The sequence below is a fragment of the Malus domestica genome, chromosome 15, assembly GCF_042453785.1.
Source record: "Malus domestica chromosome 15, GDT2T_hap1".
Lineage (NCBI taxonomy): Eukaryota > Viridiplantae > Streptophyta > Magnoliopsida > Rosales > Rosaceae > Malus > Malus domestica.
In genome coordinates, this window is record NC_091675.1 from 9,213,089 (window position 1) to 9,235,598 (window position 22,510).

A 22,510-nucleotide genomic window follows, 5' to 3' on the forward strand; every position below is an offset into this window, starting at 1 on the left:
AGAAGTACATTCAGAGAGTTATTGCTTGTAGGAATTTTCCCCTTACTTCAGAGATTTATTACACTTTATTTCTCCTTTATCATTTCTAAGAATGTTTGGCCCATCCGACAGTCGTTTTGACTTGAACTTTGATGAAGAGGCAGTCATGCCTTCTCAAGACAACATATGGCGCTCATCCTTCTTATCCCCTATTGGTCCTCTTACTGTTAAAGACTCTGTAATGAAGAATGATATGATCGCTGCAGTGGTGGCCAGGAACATTCTCACTCCCAAAGATAACAGACTATTTTCCAAACAGTCAGATGAGTTTGCTGTTAAAGATTCTCTGGCTCTCAGTGTTTAGTGTGCAGGTTCTATGTCTAATATGGCCCAACGCCTATTTGCTCGAACCTGCCAAGTTGAATAATTGGTAAAGCTCTTGTTTGCACCATAAATTGGTTTTGCTTAACACTATCTTGATTAAGAGTGTGTGAAGCTTTTGAGAATTGTGGTTGAACTCCTTTGATGAAGCTTTTGTTGGCACCATAAATTGGTTTTGATTCACACTGTCTTGATCAAGAGTGTGTGAAGCTTTTGAGAATTGTGGTTGCCCTCCATTGATGAAGTTCTTATTGGCATCATAAATTGGTTTTGCTTCACACTGTCTTGATCAAGAGTGTGTGTGAAGCTTTTGAGAATTGTGGTTGCCCTCCATTGATGAAGCTCTTGTTGGCACTATAAATTGGTTTTACTTCACATTGTCTTGATCAAGAGTGTGTGAAGCTTTTGAGAATTGTGGTTGAACTCATTTGATGAAGCTCTTGTTGGCACCATAAATTGGTTTTGCTTCACACTGTCTTGATCAAGAGTGTGAAGCTTTTAAGAATTGTGGTTGTCCTCCATTGATGAAGCTCTTGTTGGCACCATAAATTGGTTTTGCTTCACACTGTCTTGATCAAGAGTGTGTGAAGCTTTTGAAAATTGTGGTTGAACTCCTTTGATGAAGCTTTTGTTGACATCATAAATTGGTTTTGATTCACATTGTCTTGATCAAGAGTGTGAAGCTTTCTACGAGTTGTAGTTTTTGCACTGTTACAAAGGGGAAATGTCTGAAGCAGATGTAAAATGGATGAATAGCTTGATCTTCGTATGCCATGCACTGAAGTTGTTGTTGGCTTGCAATAAGACTTTGTTGGTGACTATAACTCTTGTTGGGCATAAGTGCTCCCCTAGTTGAGTTGTCAAGCTTGAGGGTTTTTGATGATTTCTGAATGCTAGGAGTTCATATGTACAAGTTGTACCACTCGTTTTCTGGTAGGTGGAATGAATGGCGGGTTGCTATCATCACTTGGTTGGTGGTACAAAAGTGAGTTCCTTCATCACCTTTCATCACCTGGTTGGTGGCACGAGGATGAGTTCCTTTTTCACCTGGTTGGTGGCATGAATGGCAAGTTGCCAAATGATATTAAAGTACGGGTTGTACATTTCATCACCTGGTTGGTGGCATGAATGAGAGTACGGGTTGTACATTTCATCACCTGGTTTGTGGCATGAAGATGAGTTCCTTCTTCACCTGGTTGGTGGCATGAGTGGCAAGTTGTCAAATGATATTAGAGTACTGGTTGTACATTTCATCACCTGGTTGGTGGCATGAAGGAAAGTATGGGTTGTACATTTCATCACTTGGTTTGTGGCATGAAGATGAGTTCCTTCTTCACCTGATTGGTGGCATGAGTGGCAAGTTGTCAAATGATATTAGAGTACGTGTTGTACATTTCATCACCTGGTTGGTGGCATGAAGATGAGTTCCTTATTCACCTGGTTGGTGGCATGAGTGGCAAGTTACCAAATGATATTAGAGTACGGGTTGTACATTTCATCACCTAGTTGGTGGCATGAAGATGAGTTCCTTCTTCACTTGGTTGGTAGCATGAATGGCAAGTTGTCAAATGATATTAGAGTACTGGTTGTACATTTCATCACCTGGTTGGTGGCATAAAGATGCGTTCTTTCTTCACATTTCATCACCTGGTTGGTGAGAATAAAGGTAAGGTGTCGAGGTACATTGTAGCAAGTGTCGAAGACACAAAGTACGTTGAACCTTTTCGAAGCATAGTTGGCTTATGTATGGATGTGTTGGAATGTATGATGCTTATGTATGAATGTGTTGGAATGTATGATGTTTATATATGAATGTGTTGGAATGTATAATGTTTATGTTGATTGATATGAGTGATGCTTATGAATGTTTTACTATGCATGAAGGGATCCATGCTTTTGATATATGAACCATGTTGGTTGTAACACTTAGTATCACATACTTTGTGTCAAAGTACGCATGTTGAAGCTTTGAGTTAGAGTATAAGGGTAGGTCAGCGTAGCCCAAGTGTTCCAGTGCTATGAACGCAAAAGACTCAGAAGAAGTTATCTGAATTCCCTCTTCTTTAAATATTTGTCGAATGGCTTGTGTATGTCTTCTTATAATAGCATTTCCTTTAGTACCTAATCCCCCACTTTGAAAGAGTAAGGCTTGGCCCCATAGTCATAATAGTCGACCATATGTTTACCCTAGTTGTCTTGATACGAACTTTTATCCCTCTTGTTGTAATGGGCTTGCTGAGAGTAAAAATCCTTCCTCTTACCAAGAGACAGATACGTTTGGTGACTTAGCGAATAGCTAAATGAGGCAGGAGATGATACAATGGGTGTCTGAATGGCCAATATCTCCTCACTTGGTAAAACTTGACTTCCACTTCCCATTTGTTGATAAGGGTTAACCATATGGGGGTTCCATTGGTATGTCCTTGCTTCGACGGATGCGTGGTTGTAAGTCTGTGCCATCACCTCAGAGTAAGTCTTCCAAGTGTTAGCATTGATCATGTACTTGAAGAAACAATCATGTAGGCCTGCCGTGAAGGCCTTGAGGGCGGTCTTGTCATATGCCTCAATGCAGCGAGAATACTCATGGCTGAAGCGACCGGCATACTCTCGTAGTGACTCGTCTGGCTTCTGGTGAATAGTGTACAAGTTATCTGCAGAATGCAAGTGATCGGTCTGTAAGATGTGTAGAGAAACAAACAGTTTCCTCAATTCCTCAAATGAGTCTACTGTCTCAGGTGGAAGATGACAATACCAGTTTAAAGCTCCGCCAGAGAGGATGGAGGGGAAGAAAAGACATCGCTCTTCGTCGGTGTGCATCTGATATACCATGGTGGACTCAAAGAGGTTAAGGTGTTCAATTGGGTCCTCCATTCCAGTATAGAGTTGTAAACCAAGCTTTTGTTTTGTCTTCGCTTAAAGGGAGGTGTCGATTATCCTTCTTGTGAGAGGGGTCAGGCCTGGGTTAGTTCCAGTCAGGTATCTCGGCCTGACGTTCGGCCTTCAACTTGTTTACTTCCTCAAGGAGCTGTAGGACAAGGGGGTCATGAGTAGAGTTATGTACCACTGGAATTTTCTTTCGTCAGTCTTCATCGCCTCTTGGAAGTAGCAAAGTTTGAGTATGGGCGTGTGGTTTTTTCTTGGACTCGCCATACTGACTTCTAGGGCGAGTTTGTCGGAATACCTTAGAGTCCCCCGTACCTTCATATTCCTCTAGGACCTGTTGTTCCTTCCCTAAATTGGCAGCTGGCCTAGGTTGTGGGAGGGGACCGAGTCTTTCAGAAACCCTTGAGTCATTGATCTTCGAGCATATGTGGAGGGCATTCTCTCGACGTTGCTTTAGGAAGTCTTGGTAGTCACGATAAACGACTTTCGATCATTCCAACCCTTCTGCAAGGATGTGTCTTCCTCCAGTTCTTCTACTTCGGGTCAAAGCATCTGGGTTGAGAGAAGTCTCATGTTGATCAATGTTTTGATGATTAGCTCGCTCCTCATCAGGGATACCCATGTCGAAGGGTGGTGACCCTTCGTGTTGGAGGGCACCCAGATGATGGTTGATGTCCATAGGGGTAACAAACTAGCGTGTTTGAGTACGCCTAGTTTCGTGGAGCATCTCAAAGAGCTTCTCATACTGCTCATGGAGGACCTCATTCTTTATTGTTATCTTGTTGTTCTGAGCTTCTAGCTCATCGACTTTAGCTTGAAGAGCAACCCTCTTTCATTCCTTCTTTCGTTGCTTCGCACTAAGTGCAAGAGGGGTGTCATTCTGTGTGTTGTGGCTTCCTTCGCTCCCCATGTTGGAAAGGGAAGCCTGGTCAAAAGAGAGTGTACGAATGGTGGAAACCAGTTTGACAAAGCTGAAGAGAGTGGGAATAAGTGTCGTTCCCACAGACGACACCAAATGTTGATGCACAAAATCAGCGAGGACTTTGGTACCACAATAAGTGTTAAGTTTGTGACCTTCGCTAGATTGCTCCGGTCACTAGTGTGGATAAGTAAGTAAATGGATAGAGATAGGGAAGCAAACACAAGATGTACGTGGTTCACCCAGATTGGTTACGTCCACATAGTAGATGAGTTCTCATTAATTGTGAAGAGTTTACACAAGTACATAGGTTCAAACTCTCCTTTAGTGAGTACTAGTGAATGATTTAGTACTAATGACATTAGGAAATATTGTGAGAGAATGATCTCTATTTATAGAAGAGAGTTTCTAGTTTCATTCTGACATTAACACGTGTCGTGTTGTGATTGGCTTATGATGTTGACACGTGTCGCGCTATGATTGGCTTCTGATGTCGACACGTGTCACGCTGTGATTGGCCTCCTGGTTTGAGGTTGGGTCCTTGACGGTATGACGTTGATTGGTGCTCAGTAGTTTCGGGATTGGTCGAGTATGGTACAAACAACTTCCTTTCGGAGAAAAAAAGACGAAAAATTTTATTTGAACCCATATAGGTTCTTTATACATCTAACTAACTTTCTAAACCAACATTACTTTTAATTAAATTTTCAATATCTCTTTAAACCCAACTTACTACCTAAACTACCATCACAAACCAAATTCAATATATAAATTTATCTTTACAACCATTTAAAAAATAAAGACCCAAAATCAACATTCTACAACTCATTCTATGCGGTAGATGTTACTCAATCTTTTATGAAAAATAGCATCCGTTCAATGCCAGCCATGGCATGCACTTGAAGTGTTCATTTTTTACCTGATCACAACCGAAAAGAGACAAAGATTGTCTTAAACTTTTTGCCTTCCACTCTAAGCATTTCATAAAGTCATGTTCTTGCAATGCTGAGGGGTAATTGCAAGGCCTACACCAATTTGCAGAGAAGTAGAGGCACAGTTTCTTCCCATTAAATGATGATAAGGGTACCTAATAATTTCATAATCAAAACAAGATTATGTTTTAATTATCATAATCAAGATAAAAAAATAAACTCTAAATTTGAAGGCATATTTTTCCATGCTATGAACCTACTTGAACCTCACGTTTCTATATTTTAATGAAATCAAAATATTTTCGACATCCAAACAACCGAATTAAATTATGAAAACCAATATTGATTGAAACAAGAGAAAGAAGGGGACGATTTTGGAGACTACATACATTTGTTTCACCGGATAGAAGCATCTCAACAACTTTAAATTCAAGAACAATAGCTATAGTGCTGCTATGCATTGCCATCAAAACTACAAGCAAAGTATAGCCTCCACCCTTCACAAATGAAAGGAGAATAAAGCGTGACATTCGCACAAGTTGCTAGACTTTAAAATTTTAAACGTATGTATATGTTTCTGCTAGTAATTATGCTTTAGAAAATGTGCTGATTTTGTTCCTAAATCCTAATAAAAATTGAAATCAAACGAGGAAAAAAAAAAACTTGCAAAAATTGATTCATACTTTAGTTGGAGGATTCAAAACTTCTAAATCACCATCCATCGTTCAAAAAGAGATTGTTTTTCTCTAGGAAAGCGTCTTAGGTTTTAGTTGGAATGAACGTAGGATAAAGATTCCATGATGGTAGGATTTGATTTTTAGATGTGGGTTTATTGATACATTTTAGTTTATTGTTAATTTTATTTTGTAGTTAGTAGTAATTATACAGTAGAATAAAAATAACAATTCACATTCAAAATTTAAGTTGGATGTAGAAAAAAGTTTAATGAGTTCAAATAAAATTTCCCTAAAATAACTCGTAGAGTAATTCAGTTTTTTTCTGACAGCCACAATGTGATTCGCTTGATAAAAAATTGGTTTCAAATTCATCCTAAATCACTATGAATTATTTTTAGGGAACTTTAACGAAAAGCTTCTGGTACTGTTCACTTTAATGAAAAACCACATTTTTACACTAAAAAGTCAATCATGGTACTATTCACTTTACCCTTTATTTTGTCCTTATCGTTAAAACTCAAAGTTCTCAAACCCTTTTCATTAGTTTTCCTTTATTTTTAATGTAGTAAAATACGACCTGTTCCACTATATGTTTTAATATAAATAATTTTTATTTATGTGTATTATCCATTCTTCATCACCGAAACACAAATACCCCCACCATGCATACTTTATTATGATTACTATGTCATGCACGCTTTCAAATTAATAAAAAAAATATCGAGGATTAAGGATTGTAAGGAATCTCTTCAGGTTTAATTCGAGTGTAATCAGGTTTCACACATAAATCGCGTCATTTAGTATTAAATCCCCTTAATTCCCTCCAAACAAAAAATTAATAAAATAAATTATTAAGAAAATAAAATAAATTAACGCTTTTGGGTTGTCATCAATCTCATCTCCGCCGTTTCTTCTTCTTCTTCTTCCACCGAATCTCACTCTCCATTTTACTAAAAATCCCACCAGTCACTGTCTCTCTGTCCTCTTTCCTCTCTCTTTCTCTCTCTAAACGAAAACCATTCACCATGCTCTCCCCAACGCCTTTATCTCTCATCTGCGCCGTTCTTCTGTGTCTCCCTCTCACCGTAATCTTCACCATCAACAGCCCAACGGCCACAAAAACCACCGCCACCATTTCCCCCTCCCAAATCACAAAACCCTCCAAACCCCTAACAGACTTTAACCCAATTTCACCGCCAAAGTCCCTCCCTTTAGATGAAGACGCTCTCTTCCGCCTCGCCGCTCGGGTCAACTCGCGCCCCCCACGATCCGCCCGCCCCAAAATCGCCTTCCTCTTCCTCACCACCACCCCTCTCCCCTTCTCCCCTCTCTGGGAGCTCTTCTTCAACAAAATCCCCAAAACCCATTTCTCCATTTACGTCCACGCCGACCCGCGATTCCCCTACGACCCGCCGTTCTCCGGCGTGTTCGCGCACCGCGTTATCCCCTCCAAACCTGCCCAGCGGTTCACCTCCACGCTCATTTCGGCCGCGCGCCGCTTGCTCGCCCACGCGCTTCTCGGCGACAAAACGAACGCCATGTTTGCGCTCATTTCTCCCTCGTGCATCCCCCTCCACTCCTTCAACTTCACGTACCGGACGCTCGCCCGATCGAAGAAGAGTTTCATCGAGGTTCTGGATAACGAGATCGGGGCGTACGATAGATGGGCAGCGCGTGGGGCGGACGCGATGTTGCCGCAGGTGAAGCTGGAGGAGTTTCGGATCGGGTCCCAGTTTTGGATTCTAAAGCGGAAGCACGCGAGGATGGTGGTGGGCGACCACCGGCTTTGGTCCAAGTTCAAGCTACCGTGCGAGCGTTGGTACACGTGTTACCCCGAGGAAAATTACTTTCCTACCCTCCTCAACATGCGAGACCCCGGCGGGCTAGTGCCTGCCACGCTGACGCACGTGGACTGGCGGGGGAGGTTCGACGGCCACCCCCGCACGTACAACGCCTCCGAGGTGGGGCCCGAGTTGATACAATCGCTGAGGAACGACAGGCCGAGGTACGGCGACGAGGAGGAGAGCTGGAACGACACTGTTTTGACGGTGAGGGAACGGCGGGACCCGTTTCTGTTCGCGAGGAAGTTCCCGCCGGATGCGATCGGGTCGTTGATGAGTATGGCCAGTGACGTCATCTTCAAAGATTAGGATGAATGTCATCCGTTGTGATATTTTCCTTTTTTTTTTTTTTTTTTTGTAATTTACAGATAAATTATTAAGAAAACGAAATCGGGACAAACCCGGTGGGTTGTTTGAGGAGTAATTCTATATAATTTTCCTTTTTAAGTATTTTTATAATTTATTTTGGGTTGTTTTAAAGGAAAATTAAGTATTTAGAAATTTTGAATTTTAACGATAATAATAAAATTAAAGATAAAGTAAATAGTATTAGATATAATTTTTTAATATAAAAATATAATTTTTTATTAAAATAAACAGTGACATTCGTTAAAACTTTTCTGTTTTAATTGATTTTTCAAAGTGAAATAATGTGTTTCGTGAAATCAAAGGGATACCTTCACCTTTTTTTTTAGCTTTTTAAACTTTATAGATTCCTTACAAGCATCTTCAGTGAGTTTTGTTTGGCATGGTGGATAAACAATCAAGGTATTGCCCTTTAAGTCCCAAAATATCCTTTGTCCTTTAGTGAAATTACTCAAATTTTGGCTCGGTTTTGCTTTCGTGAATCGTGACAAGATAGGTGACATACACTACTTTGTTGCAACATGCCACGTGTGTGTGTGACAGAACGAGGAGATTTAGAATGTGTTTGAACGCCCCGTTCTGCCAGCCACGCTGTCGGATAATTCTTGGCCAACTTTTTCGATTGTGCATGCGTGCCATTTGCTATAGGATATGACCAAAACGGAAAGTTAGGCATGCCAAATTTATTGCATAACAGTTATCGGATCAATATATAAGAACTTATTAAGATAATGCGTTTCACACAACATAATTTAATAAATTAATAAATAACGTGTTTGACACAATACAATTCAATAAGATAATTGACAGGATATTATAAACATGGAAAAGAATCCGAAAATGATTATTTTTTGATAAACACGATTCATTTGATAGCCCAATAAAAAGCGATGTGTCACGTTGTCAGCTAGAAAATGAATTGGGGTAGTTAGGGACAGGTAGCTAGTAAATTAAGAGGGGAATTACCTGGATTTACTAAAGGGTGGGATTTTCTACCAAAAGTGTCTAACAATTAATTGGCTGTTCAGAAGAATAATCAACTTTTAATTAAATATTTGGCTAAGGTAAGGAATTGTCAATTGTGGGATCCTCCTCGTACACTCACAAATGCGATTGTTGTAAAAATGTAAATGCAATTTGCAGCAGAAAACACCTGTAGAATTTTGAATGCTATATAGCGGCATTGATTGCTTCGTTGCTAACACACGCTTTCGCGAGTGAGAAAAATTCTTTTTTAACCACAACGCGTTATGCGCGATTAACAATTTTTCAGTACACTAATCTAATGGGGTAATTCATATTTGAGAAAAAAAAATGCATTGTGTCAATATATTGATACAAAACGTGGAAACACTCAAATTTTTAATATTGACGAAGAAGAGAACATTCCATCAACAAACCCATAAATTATAGGGGTGTATTCAATTGAGAATTTGAGAGATTTTAATGAATTTATAAATCCATGGATTTTTATGGAGTTTAATTGATTTGTAGAGATTCCATATAAAATTTTGATTCAATTCCCTCGAAATCTCATGAGAAGAGGTAAGATTTGTGGATGCTTAAAATACACTACAAAATCTCTCCAATTCCCTCTAATTCCTCAACTTTCTCAAATTCTTTAAAATCAATTTCTAATTGAATACACCTAGAATGTTATAAACTTCTTTAAAATCCTAATTGAATACACCCGGATTTCTAAGGATTTTAATAAACTATCTTAAAATTCTAATTGAATACACCTTGAATTTCAGAGAATCACTTAAAATTCTGATTGAATACCTCTAGATTCATTAAAAGAATTAAAATCGCTCAAAATCCCAATTGAATACACCCCCCTTAGATTATGAAATATCCACCTGCCATATTTGCCAATTTTTTTGCTTAACTTTATTGAATTAATTAAAATTTCCACAATTTAGATGACCAAATACTTTGAATGTGGATGATTTTCAACAAATGATCTTCAAATGATGACTCAGCAATTTTAATCGTTGAAATGCATTATAGAATAGCTTTATTGCCTTAGGAATTATGTCATTACTGTAAGAAAGTTAAACACAATCTTAACTTAAGAACACTTCATAAACTATACCCACATTTGTTTTCAATAGATTTACAAAGACGAGACCCAATATAACAAACTAAAGCTCAAAGACGAGACAATCCTGCTCATTCAAAAACACCTTTTAAATTTGACATCTTATTTAGGATCTACAACTCATTCTCTTTTTATACAAACGATAATAAAAATATGAAAATTACATACAGAAAATCTAAGAAGATAGATACTCTTAATCATTTGATGGGTCAACCCCACAGTCAGCGTGGGACCACAAACAAAATGATAGCAATTCCAGTATGTAGCATAAGCTGCTTTCATAAGTGCTGAAGATACAGAAATGTTACGAGCCTATATACACTAGTACATTGATGTTCGTTTTGTCACCTTTTTTCTTCTTCTTTTTTTTTTTTCTTGTGAGGGAAATTAATTTGAATACAAGTCTCGGGCTTCGATTTGCTGCTTCAAATTTGTGCCAGCGGCCCACCATTCAATGTTGAATAATCATCACTTTTGACTATCTAACCAAGGAAGTTTAGCCCAACCCAACAATGCATAAATGGAAACCTTTTCGTATATTGGGCTTTGTGATTAGACCCAAATCTAACCCCCAATGTGTCCTCTTTCTTTCTATTGGGGATAAGGAGTGTCCAATTTATTTATTTATCTATTTTACAAGAGATGTTACTACTCTAAGCTAGACAAAAGGGATGGGGAGGATTTGAACCCGAGGTGGATTGAAGAGAATGCCCTATTCACCGGGGCAATCCACCATTTGCAAAAAGTGTCCAATTTATTAATTGGTTGAATCACAAAGATTTGCCTTTATCTCATCTCATGCATACAGTCAAGAAGAATGATGTAGAGGGCCTTTAACTGAAGTAGTTAAGAGCAGTATTGATGTACTTGATGTTCTAGGTTCAATATCTCCCTCTTCCAATGTGGCTTGTATAAAAAAGGACACAAATGCTAGAAACAATCGCCTAGGCATGCATAGGTTGTTAGAATATGAGCATAAGTGAGGGTGTATTTTGGCTCAATGTTTGAGTCCAAATTGGTTTATAAAAATCTTATTGAAAAATGTTTGGACGTCCTAGATTTATATGGCTGAAACTGAGAATTGATTCTAAATTACTCACTTGTATTAAAATTTGAAGACAATGTTGGTTTCATAATTTGATTCTAATAGGAGAATCATAGGGATTATTTGTCTATAAAAGGTGGCATATGCTCTCAGAGAATTGATCACTCATTAGTGAACTAAAATTATGGTTAGTTAAGCACTTAGAATCTGGCAGAGAGTAAAAAGTCAACTTTGAAGATGATGGCTCTATAGCTTCTTCATCAGCTTTTATGGGTCCGATTTTACCCAGCCAACCCTAAGCATGAGAAATTGGCCATGTAACCACATGTATATATCTTCTTTAGCGCAGGTCAACAAGGCCTTTTTGTGCTTGGGCATTTGGGTTGAATTGCCATCAACGCAACAAATTCAACTCCACCGAACCAAAAAGTGGAAGGCTGTTGGGCCAAGAGCAGCAACCCGTTGGGTTGCCAGACAAAAACTGCCGAGCCCTGTGCCTGGTGGCAGTATGACGTCACGCAGCAGAAGGCCGAACCCCACCCCACTGGCACCCACCTGAGCCACCCTCTCGCTTTCCTAGGCTGACAATCGTTTCATTTTCAGCCAGGATTAATCTAGAAGTAAAAAGTCTTAAAAATCCAAAAAATAATCAAATAAAATTCCTAAAAATACCCAACCAACTTTTTCATTCTGCACAATACAATCCAATATTAGTTTTAGGGCGCGTTTACGTAAGGATAATGGGAATCAAGAAATGGAATTGAATTCCGATTACGGCTTACACCGGTGTTTACTAACGTGAGAGGAATAAAAAATCGTGTGGGACCCAGTTGAATTCCGGAATCACAGTCCGGAATTTCCCGGAGTCGGATTCTCTAGCAACAAGTGGTAATTGAATTCCTTGTATTGCTGTCCTCCAGGAATCAAACTTTTGTTCCTAAATTACCCTCTCAATTCGTCTTCTGCAAATCCACCCAAATTGGGAGGTCGCATGGGTGGTGGGCGGACATGTGAACATGGGAGGCAGTGGGAGGATCTGTGAATATGGGAGGTTGTGGGGGCTGGGGAAGAAGAGGATATGGAGGATTGGGGAGCGTGGAGGACCTGTGAGTATGATGGGTGGTGGGAAGGGCTGTGCGGGCTGGGAAAGAAGAAGGCAGCAAGGATGAAACGAAGAGGTGTGGGAGACTGGGGGTGCTCTAGAAGTCGAAGAAAAGATGGGGATGAGAGGAAACGGAGAGGCATGGGAGATCGACTAGGGGTGCTCTGGAAGAATGTGAAGAAAAGATGGGGATGAGAGGAAACGGAGAGGCATATGAGGTCGCCTGGGGGTGTTCTGGAATAAGGTGCAGGAAAGATGGGGATAAGAGGATGGGAGGAAGAAAAGTCAAGTTTGTAAAGATAAATTTAATTTTATATAAATAAACTTAATTTTCAATAATTATAGCATAAAAATCATTTATTTTCAACAATGACAATTTAGTATTTACATTACTTGGAACAAGGGCATTTTAGTAATCGTACTGGTTTATATTTCGATTCTGCTGAATTAGTAAACAGCTTTATGAAATTCTATTCCGATTCCAGACAGTTTTAGTAAACAACTTCAACAGGAATCCAATTCTGATTCCGCCTCATTTCATTTCCTCCTTAATCCAATTCCTCCTCAATTCAATTCCTCCCAATTTGATTACAGATTAGTAAACGCGCCATTAATACAATCTCCTATATTGGTTTTCTGCTTCCCATATCCATTTGTTAGCGCATAAAAAAAAAAAAAAAAGGTTAGAAATCAAATTGGTTGATTGGGAAAGACATTACTTTACTTCAGGCTTGGGTGCTTGTTACTCGTGACCTTGTCACATGACATGAGATGAGGGTGCAACATGTGGGAAAACATTTATGCACAATTGGTCAACCAAACTCACAATTGAGAAATATGAGAAAATCAAAAGATTGGATAAGGACACGTAGCCTACATAAATGGTCGAGAATCTTAACAAAAATTTGAGCATATATTATTATGGATAATGACACGTAGCGCGACGATAATAGTTGTAAATCTCATTGAAAATATAAAGCAATAATGACACGTGAATGATAAGGTAAAAAATATATAAAATAAAATAAAATTGTTAATAATAATCACCCTTACCTTCGTCTTAAACGGGTGGACATGCATATATGTTGGTGGATCCTACATCTGTTCAAGAGATGATATAAATAATAATAGAAATAAATGATAAGTGTAGCACTACTTTAAAAAAAAAAAAATTGATCTACTTTTCATCTACCATAAGAGCAAATACGAATTTCACTTTATTTTGAATAAAAGCTCAATAAATTTCTTGTGTTGTTATTTTCTCTGTTTATCTTTGTTTTTATTTTTAAGTTATTAACTTTTAAAATATATATCTCACCATTTGTATAATGACACGTTGTCATAGCCCGTCCCTGGATTTTTATATCGGGGACGTGAAATGACGGAATTACCCTGACGGGTATTAAGGTATGTGTGTGTGACATATCTTTTGGGACTAATTACATTTATTTCTGAAGTTTTTATAAAATTATTAAGTGGGATTAAAATGTTGGATTGTTTTGTGTGGTTAGGGAATTAGGAAAAAAGAAAATGGATGGTGATGGGGTATGTTGGACCACACACACACAGTCCATCCTTCATTCTCCCTTCCCCATGTCTCTCCCTCTCTCTCCTCTCGATTTTCCTGCTTCACGTGCACTGTGCACGTACGGACAAGCTAAGAACCTCCCATTTCTTCATGGATCGAAGGCTCTAAGGTAAGATTTGAACTCCTAGGAAGCTTGTGAGTTCGTATATGTGATTTTTAGAACCTAAAACCCTCAGAATCGTCGTGAAACCCTAACCCCGAAAATGTGCACTGTTCCTGCACACGTGAAATCTTACATTTCAGGGAATTTCAAGCTCACAGTGAGCTTAAGGATATCCTCACGAGCTTCGGGGTACTTCGTTGGTAACATTTGGACGTCGGAGGAAAGAGAACGGAGTCTTTCAAATTTGGCCGGATTATCGTGCTTCCTCAGGTAAAATCTAGTGGATTTTAGACCTTGAAACTAGTCTATCGTGATTCTACATGTTGAGGGCTTCAAATTGATATAAAATACGAAGAAAACGGTTGAGAAACGAAGGAGAACAAGGCGTTTAAAAAATTTCCAGATTCTAGCCGCCGGAAAAACCAGTCCGGCGAGCCCAAGGTAGGAGACGCGTGTGGGGGGCGCGTGAACCCGTGCCCTTCCCGGCGCGTGGGGGCGTGTGCCACATCAAAAAAAATTTCTAAAAATTTCTCGATGTCCATGACGTCGAGTAGGTCGATGTGGTATATTCATATACCCAAATTGAGCACCGTATGAGAAGTTATTCCGAATTATCAGTTATGTACATTAATTAACGTTTTTATAGTTGTTTTGCATATAGGTGACACCTATCCCGAAGATGAGCGCATCCAGGGACGTCACGGGGGTTACTACCCATCGACTTACCAATGAGTGGGCAGTTTTGTTTTTCGTATTACCTATATACTATTAATTCTCCCAGAAATTGAATTTATATGAAAGTACGTTTCAATTGCCATGCATGCATATTATGAATATTATGAATTGATGTTAATGCATATATATGTGTGAATCGGTGCTGTGGACGCACAAGTGAGTATCAGGTGAGTGTTATGGTAATCATGTGAATCATCGATAATGTGAATTGTGTTGAGAACTCATAATCTGCACCCTTGATGTTAGTGCTCATATTATTCACCACACCGCACGCTCACGTTGGATCCAAGTAGGTGCACGTCGTACAGACCATGTGAGAGTTTCGACATGCTAGTCGTACAGACCACTATAGGTGGTTCCGACTAGTGGGTAACTTTCGATTATATGCACAGATCATTGATGAGAGAAGCACTAGAGTGTATTATTTCACCATCTTAGTCGTACAGACTACTATAGGTAGTTCCGACTTATGTGCAGTGCAGTGCCGTACAGGTCACTGTTGATGACTCCTGTAGGGCCGTACATGTCACAGTTGGTGACTCCGGCTGGATGGGATTTCGAGCTTTAGAATCAGCCGTACAGGACCATTGTAGGGTCTCCGGTTGATTTATTATTTCACCTGATTTATATTGATGCATTCATATTATATTTTGGCATGGAATGGCATATTCTTTCTGAAAAGCAGTGAAGGATTGTGAGTGAGCTTTTGATGATATATATATGTGTATATACTATTTTTCTGGGAAAGTATACAGGTTTTACAGTGAGTGGTTAGAAATGTTTTAAATAAATGTTTTGGAAAGCTTTGGTTTTACTGACCCACTCAATTTTGTTTTTGCGCCCCTCCAGGTGCTAGATAGCAGTTGGCGGCTCACGAGGTTCTCTTCGGCATTCTGACAGACACCCTGCATGTAGGACTCACCTGCTGGTGTTGTAATTTACTTATAGTCCTACTTGACTGCACCTGCTCTGAATTATGTGTTTTACTTTATAACTCGCTCTAGCACGCTAGTTATTTTTTTACTGCTAGTAGTTGGCTTTATTCCTTCGTATTTCTTATTTTCTTTGCTTTCGTATCGCACTTATGGTTACGTCACGCTCACGTGGCGGCCAGCACTCCCTGATTTCAGGATCGGGGTGTGTCACACATCGTGTATCACTTCATATACTGGTCACACTGAAAAATCTCTCGCAATGATGAGGCAATCACACTTCAATTTTTAATATTGTATTAAGTGGGAAAATTAGGCCATAATAAGTTAGGCCACAAATAATGGTGCTTGGCTGGGAAAAAATTGTGGTGGCAATTCCTTCTTAAAGCCTATAAATAGGCTCATCCATCAAAGTACCTAATATCCCAAAATCATATTCGAAGCAAAGCAACAATAAAGAAGCAAAGCATTTTTTTGGCTTTTCTAGTTTTCTTGGTTTGTTTCAAGAAATAAGGTTTTACTTGAGTAAGTGAGTGGTTTGGTTTTGTACTCTAATTTGTGAGTAAAATCAACAAGGGTGTATTTGGGATTTTATTGGGAAGTGAGGTTGAGAGTTAAAGAGTGTTCCTCTTGTATTCCACTTGTTAACTTGTTAGTGAAAAGTGTGATCTCCCTCCGGTGGACGTAGGCAAATTGCCGAACCACACTAAATTTCTTGTGTTGTTATTTTCTTTGTTTATCTTTGCTTTTATTTTTTAAGTTATTAACTTTTTAAATACATATCTTACCATTTGTGTAATGACACGTCGTGTATCACACCATATATTGGTCACACTGAAAAATCTCTCACAATGATGAGGCAAGCACACTTCAATTTTTAGTATTGTATTAAGTGGAAAAATTAGGCCATAAGTTAGGCCACAAATAATGGTGCTTGGCTGGGAAAAAATTGTGATGGTGATTCATTCTTAAAACCTATAAATATGCTCCTCCACCGTAGTACCTAATATCCCAAAATCATATTCGAAGCAAAGCAATAATAAAGAAGCAAAGCATTTTTTTGGCTTCTCTAGTTTTCTTGGTTTGTTTCAAGAAATAAGGTTTTACTTGACTAAGTGAGTGGTTTGGTTTTGTACTCTAATTTGTGAGCAAAACCAACAAGGGTGTATTTGGGATTTTATTGGGAAGTGAGGTTGAGAGTTAAAAAGTGTTCCTCTTGTATTCCACTTGTTACCTTGTTAGTAGAAAGTGAGATCTCCCTCCTGTGTACGTTGATAGAGATTTTACTACACATATGAACGGGCTAAAAACTTCTATAATACTTGCAAGAATTACAAGGTTATTGTAGTATAAACGGATCTCGCAATGTCGTTCTCCACATGGATTATTAAATAATTCGAAACAAACCAAATTCCAATTAACTATTGCAAAGTATAAATTGAGATGATTGATTTTATAACCTACTTAAATTAAAAACGAATTTAATTAATAAAAGTAAACTAATCTGCAATATTAAAGATGAAAGAGAAGGACGCAGTCTTGGAGAAATCAAATTAAGAAAGCACTAGGGTTCCACCATCACATAGCAATCCTATGAACTTTTACCAATTACTTATGATCTACACATGATACTTTGAAGGTTAGGTTTTCCTAATTTATATTCTACTTGGAACCTCAAACATAGAACGTATATCTAACATACAACCTATCTGGACGTTCGTATCAAATCTGAACATCAAAGACTCATTATGCTTTGTGATTTTATCTTTGCTTTTATTTTTTAAGTTATTAACTTTTTAAATACATATTTCACCATTTATATAATGATACGTCATGTATCACTCCATATACTGGTCACACTGAAAAATCTCTCGCAATGACGAGGCAAGCACACTTCAATTTTTAATATTGTATTAAGTGGGAAAATTAGGCCATAAGTTAGGCCACAAATAATGGTGCTTGGCTGGGAAAAAAATTGTGGTGGTGTTTCCTCCTTAAAGCCTATAAATAGGCTCATCCATCAAAGTACCTAATATCCCAAAATCATATTCGAAGCAAAGCAACAATAAAGAAGCAAAGCATTTTTTTGGCTTTTCTAGTTTTCTTGGTTTGTTTCAAGAAATAAGGTTTTACTTGAGTAAGTGAGTGGTTTGGTTTTGTACTCTAATTTGTGAGTAAAATCAACAAGGGTGTATTTGGGATTTTATTGGGAAGTGAGGTTGAGAGTTAAAGAGTGTTCCTCTTGTATTCCACTTGTTACCTTGTTAGTGAAAAGTGAGATCTCCCTCCCCTGTGGATGTAGGCAAATTGCCGAACCACGCTAAATTTCTTGTGTTGTTATTTTCTTTGTTTATCTTTGCTTTTATTTTTTAAGTTATTAACTTTTTAAATACATATCTCACAATTTGTATAATGACACGTCGTGTATCACACCATATATTGGTCACACTGAAAAATCTCTCACAATGATGAGGCAAGCACACTTCAATTTTTAATATTGTATTAAGTGGGAAAATTAGGCCATAAGTTAGGCCACAAATAATGGTGCTTGGTTGAGAAAAAATTGTAGTGGTGATTCATTCTTAAAGCCTATAAATATGCTCCTCCATCATAGTACCTAATATCCCATAATCATATTCAAAGCAAAGCAATAATAAAGAAGCAAAGCATTTTTTTGGCTTCTCTAGTTTTTTTGGTTTGTTTCAAGAAATAAGGTTTTACTTGAGTAAGTGAGGGTTTGGTTTTGTACTCTAATTTGTGAGCAAAACCAACAAGGGTGTATTTGGGATTTTAATGGGAAGTGAGGTTGAGAGTTAAAAAGTGTTCCTCTTGTATTCCACTTGTTACCTTGTTAGTAGAAAGTGAGATCTCCCTCCCGAGTACATTGATAGGGATTTTACTACACATATGAACGAGCTAAAAACTTATATAATACTTGCAAGAATTATAAGGTTATTGTAGTATAAATGGATCTTGCAAGATCGTTCTCCACATGTATTATTAAATAATTCGAAACAAACCAAATTCCAATTAACTATTGCAAAGGATAAATTGAGATGATTGATTTTATAACCTACTTAAATTAAAAACGAATTTAATTAATAAAAGTAAACTAATTTGCAATATTAAAGATGAAAGAGAAGGACACAGTCTTGGAGAAATCAAATTAAGAAAGCACTAGGGTTCCACCATCACATAGCAACCTATGAACTTTTACCAATTACTTATGATCTACACATGACACTTTGAAGGTTATGTTTTTCTAATTTATATTCTACTTGGAACCTCCAACATAGAACGTATATCTAACATACAACCTGTCCGGACGTTCGGATCAAATATGAACATGAAAGACTCATTATGCTTTATGAAAACCCTTTGAAAAACCATGCAATCCTTAAGACGTGGTGTTCATCCTAAGTGAAATTACAATTATTTATCACAAGAAGCCAGCGTCAATTTCAGGGAGCCTTCCGACCAAAATTGCATCAAATTACTTTTCTAAAGATCCTAATGGTGATCAAGCATTAAGACAATTAGATAGTTTTAATCCCGGTGATTAATAATTCAAAGTATGCATGCAATCAATCATAAGCAATTAAATAAAAATCACATATTCATGGGCTCAAGGCTTCACCCTAGCAAAAGAAATTAGTTATGCATATTCATAATTGAAATCATATAAAATATTAGTAAGAAAAGGATTGAAAACACCGTAAAGTAGAAAATCTTCAAGAACTCTAACAATTCTCTCTGTCTCCAAAGTTGCATAAAAGATAGCGTAGAAAAAAAGTGAGAATGGCAAAGCAATATATTTGCTGAGCCATCCACAAACCCTAAAACATAGGTCTCTTATTCCAATTAGGAAACTAAGAAAAATAATAAAATATCTTAGAAAATAAGACCCTAATTAAACTAGGAGAATCTGCCAAGTACTTGTCCAGCCACATTTTAGCCTCAGATCTCCTCCAAATCCGGCCCAAGACGCTTGTTTTAAAGATCATGACGTTCCGAACACATCTCCAGAAGGCCACGAAACCATCTGAAGTCATCTTGGGCTCCAAAAATGCAATTTAAGCCCAAAAACGTTATTTTCCAGAACTGCACATTGTTCCTTTATTTTATCGCCATAAAATAACCACTTGGTAGAAAATCCCAAATTTTGATACAAATACGCCAAGAGACACACGTACTCCTCCAACTAGAATTACTCCAAAATTCATCCATTTGGTCCTGTTTTACTCCAGAGAAAGTCGAAAGTCCTATATTAAAAATGCAATTCAAAATATCAAAATTCTTCCAAAATATTAACCAAAATATACTAAGAATAGGGTAAAATATATAATATAAAATCTACTCATCATAGTTAGAGAGATTTTTCAATTTGACTAGTATACTAGGTGGTACACCATGTGTCACTATACAAATGATGGGATATATGTGCTAAAAAGTTAATAACTTAAAAAATAAAATTTCTCACAACTCCTATTAGAACACGTGATATACCATTTATATTCCTGTCACAACTAAAAATTTCTTGTATACATAGGCAAGTTGCCGAACCATGTTAAATTTCTTGTGTTGTTATTTTCTCTGTTTATCTTTGCTTTAATTTTCCCGTATCATCTTTACCGACGGTACCGCAGTCAATCCGCTTTCGTTGCACAACAAATCTCCAATCAATATTTTATATTTTACATTCCCATTCGGATAGGGACTCACGTCAACATATTGAATGAAATATTTTTTTATTCTGGTGCCAGTGATCTATAATCCTCATCTATTAAAATCAGAACAATGGTCAAGAAGAAAGTGAAATATAGCAGCAGTCAAGCTCCAGATGACATAGAAAAGGCCTGCATCTCAGTAGTGAATTCGACGACAAAGCGGTTGAATGGCCTGTCACCCCTGTCCCGTCACTGTTGTATCAGCAAAGTTCCTGAGCGACTACGGTGCGTGAGGAAGAAGGCCTACACACCGCAAGCAGTCTCAATAGGCCCACTCCACCATGAAGACAAAGACTTGTTATACATGGAAGAACACAAACAGAGGTACCTACAACATTTTCTACATCGGATTAGGGTAGAGACCAAGGAAGACTTGGAGGTTTATGTGAAGAAAATAATGGTTCAAGAACCAAGACTGCGTGGTTGTTATGATGGAGAAGCCGGTGAGTTTAAGAGTGATGTATTTGTAAGTATCATTTTAGTTGATGCCGCCTTCATCATTGAGCTCTTATTGAGGAACTTTTCCCAGCGTTTGGAGGATGATAATGACTGGATATTCACAAAACCATGGATGTTGCAAAATATAGCGCCTGACATGATTTTACTTGAAAATCAGCTGCCATTTTTCATTCTTGAATATCTGTTCGCCGATGTCAGTTCTAACTGGGATAATGCTGAGGAACTGCCTTCACTAGTAGAGCTTTCTTACATGTTCTTCCAGAAGACGGTGCATTTACAGGGGAATGAAGACAACTTGAAGAACATAATTTCTTCTAGATTGGAAGTAAAACACTTTGTTGATTTGATAAGAGCTTTACATCTACCGTCTTTGACGAGGTCACAAACTGAAAAGCCACTCGAAAGTACTCTAAATACACCATGCGCTAAGAAACTACACCAGGCTGGAGTCAAGTTTCAGGTCAGTTCAAGCAAAAATTTGTTTGATATATCATTCAATATTAATAAAGGTATTCTGGAAATTCCACAAGTAGAAATACACGATTACTCGGAGCTTACACTCAGAAATCTCCTTGTATTCGAACAATGCCATTGCATGGACAATCACATAAGTGATTATCTTCGCATCATGGATGGTTTTGTAAACACCCCAATGGATGTAGATTTCCTTGTTGAGAATGGAATTTTCGTGAATACGCTCGGCGACAACAATAAGGTTTCTATTCTGATTAACAAACTTTGCGTTGGGGTTTCTTGGAACAACGAAAACTGCTACTTTGCTGATCTTTCCAAGGAGCTGAACAACTACTGTGGAAAGCCGTGGAACAAATCCAAGGCAAGCTTGAAACAAAAGTATTTCAACACACCCTGGGCAATGATTTCTGTCTTTGCAGCTGGTTTTCTCATCGTACTCATTGTCATACAAACAGTGTGTACTATCATCTCTGTCATTAATTAGTTAAGTATATAAACAATAAGTCTCCTTAATTCGCCGTTTTCTCCTCATCCTTTACGTAGTATTTAATTTGCTTGTTTTATTTTTTCGTCTCGTTGTTCCATAGTGAGATTCATGCATGTTTGTGTTGTAGACATTTGTAAAACCTCTTGCTAATAAGAGCTGTACGGTTTGTTTTATGATTTGTGCTTAATTTCTCATCTATAAAGTATTATGTCAAAAGAGTTGGAATGTCACATGCAGGTAGCTACGCCCTTTGCAAAAGACACAACTATATATATATATAGACAAACTTTCTCATCAGTATGTAATACGAAAGCTTTTGTTTGTACCGGATGTTCTCTTAGGAAGATTTTCCTCTTTTTCTTGAAAATAATGCTATCATTTTCTACTTTAGTATAAAGATAACGTTGACGGGTTAGACAATTAGTTGTTAAGAGAAAAAAGTCGATGGACATCGAACTTGTACCAGTCTATCAGTATAATTATTTTTCATCATTACAGTAAAGTGTTATTTGTCATCCAACCACAAGAACTAATAAAGAAAGATAAATATAGGGAGTAGTGGATCTAAATTTGTTTTGGTACGTTGGATCCAAATTCTTTTAGGACTAGTGGATCCGCAAGCGTGTGGATCTAAATTTGTTCATCGACGTAAAGTATGTACAAGATTATAGAAGTGGAGATGCTTTCTCTAATGCACATCAAAAGTTATACATCTGAAGAGTAGTTAAATCATTTAGCCTAATTAAACCCAAGAGATCTGATTTAGATTTGTAATTTAA

The 22,510-nt window shown here is 37.8% G+C and overlaps 2 protein-coding genes across 2 annotated transcripts; both read left to right on the top strand.

Moving 5' to 3' along the window:
* The first annotated feature begins 6,673 nt into the window (after window positions 1-6,673).
* LOC103445651 (glycosyltransferase BC10) lies at window positions 6,674-8,036 on the top strand. Its single transcript, XM_008384669.4, has one exon. The coding sequence runs from the start codon at window positions 6,797-6,799 to the stop codon at window positions 7,919-7,921; it is 1,125 nt and encodes a 374-aa protein (XP_008382891.3). The 5' UTR covers window positions 6,674-6,796; the 3' UTR covers window positions 7,922-8,036.
* Window positions 8,037-20,466: 12,430 nt separating this feature from the next.
* Window positions 20,467-21,904, top strand: LOC139192194 (UPF0481 protein At3g47200-like). Its single transcript, XM_070813767.1, has one exon. The coding sequence runs from the start codon at window positions 20,616-20,618 to the stop codon at window positions 21,726-21,728; it is 1,113 nt and encodes a 370-aa protein (XP_070669868.1). The 5' UTR covers window positions 20,467-20,615; the 3' UTR covers window positions 21,729-21,904.
* The last annotated feature ends 606 nt before the right edge of the window (window positions 21,905-22,510 follow it).

Coding starts and splice junctions, on each gene's coding strand:
- LOC139192194 (XM_070813767.1), top strand. CDS start 20,616: ATGGAAGAACACAAACAGAGGTACCTACAACATTTTCTACATCGGATT.
- LOC103445651 (XM_008384669.4), top strand. CDS start 6,797: ATGCTCTCCCCAACGCCTTTATCTCTCATCTGCGCCGTTCTTCTGTGT.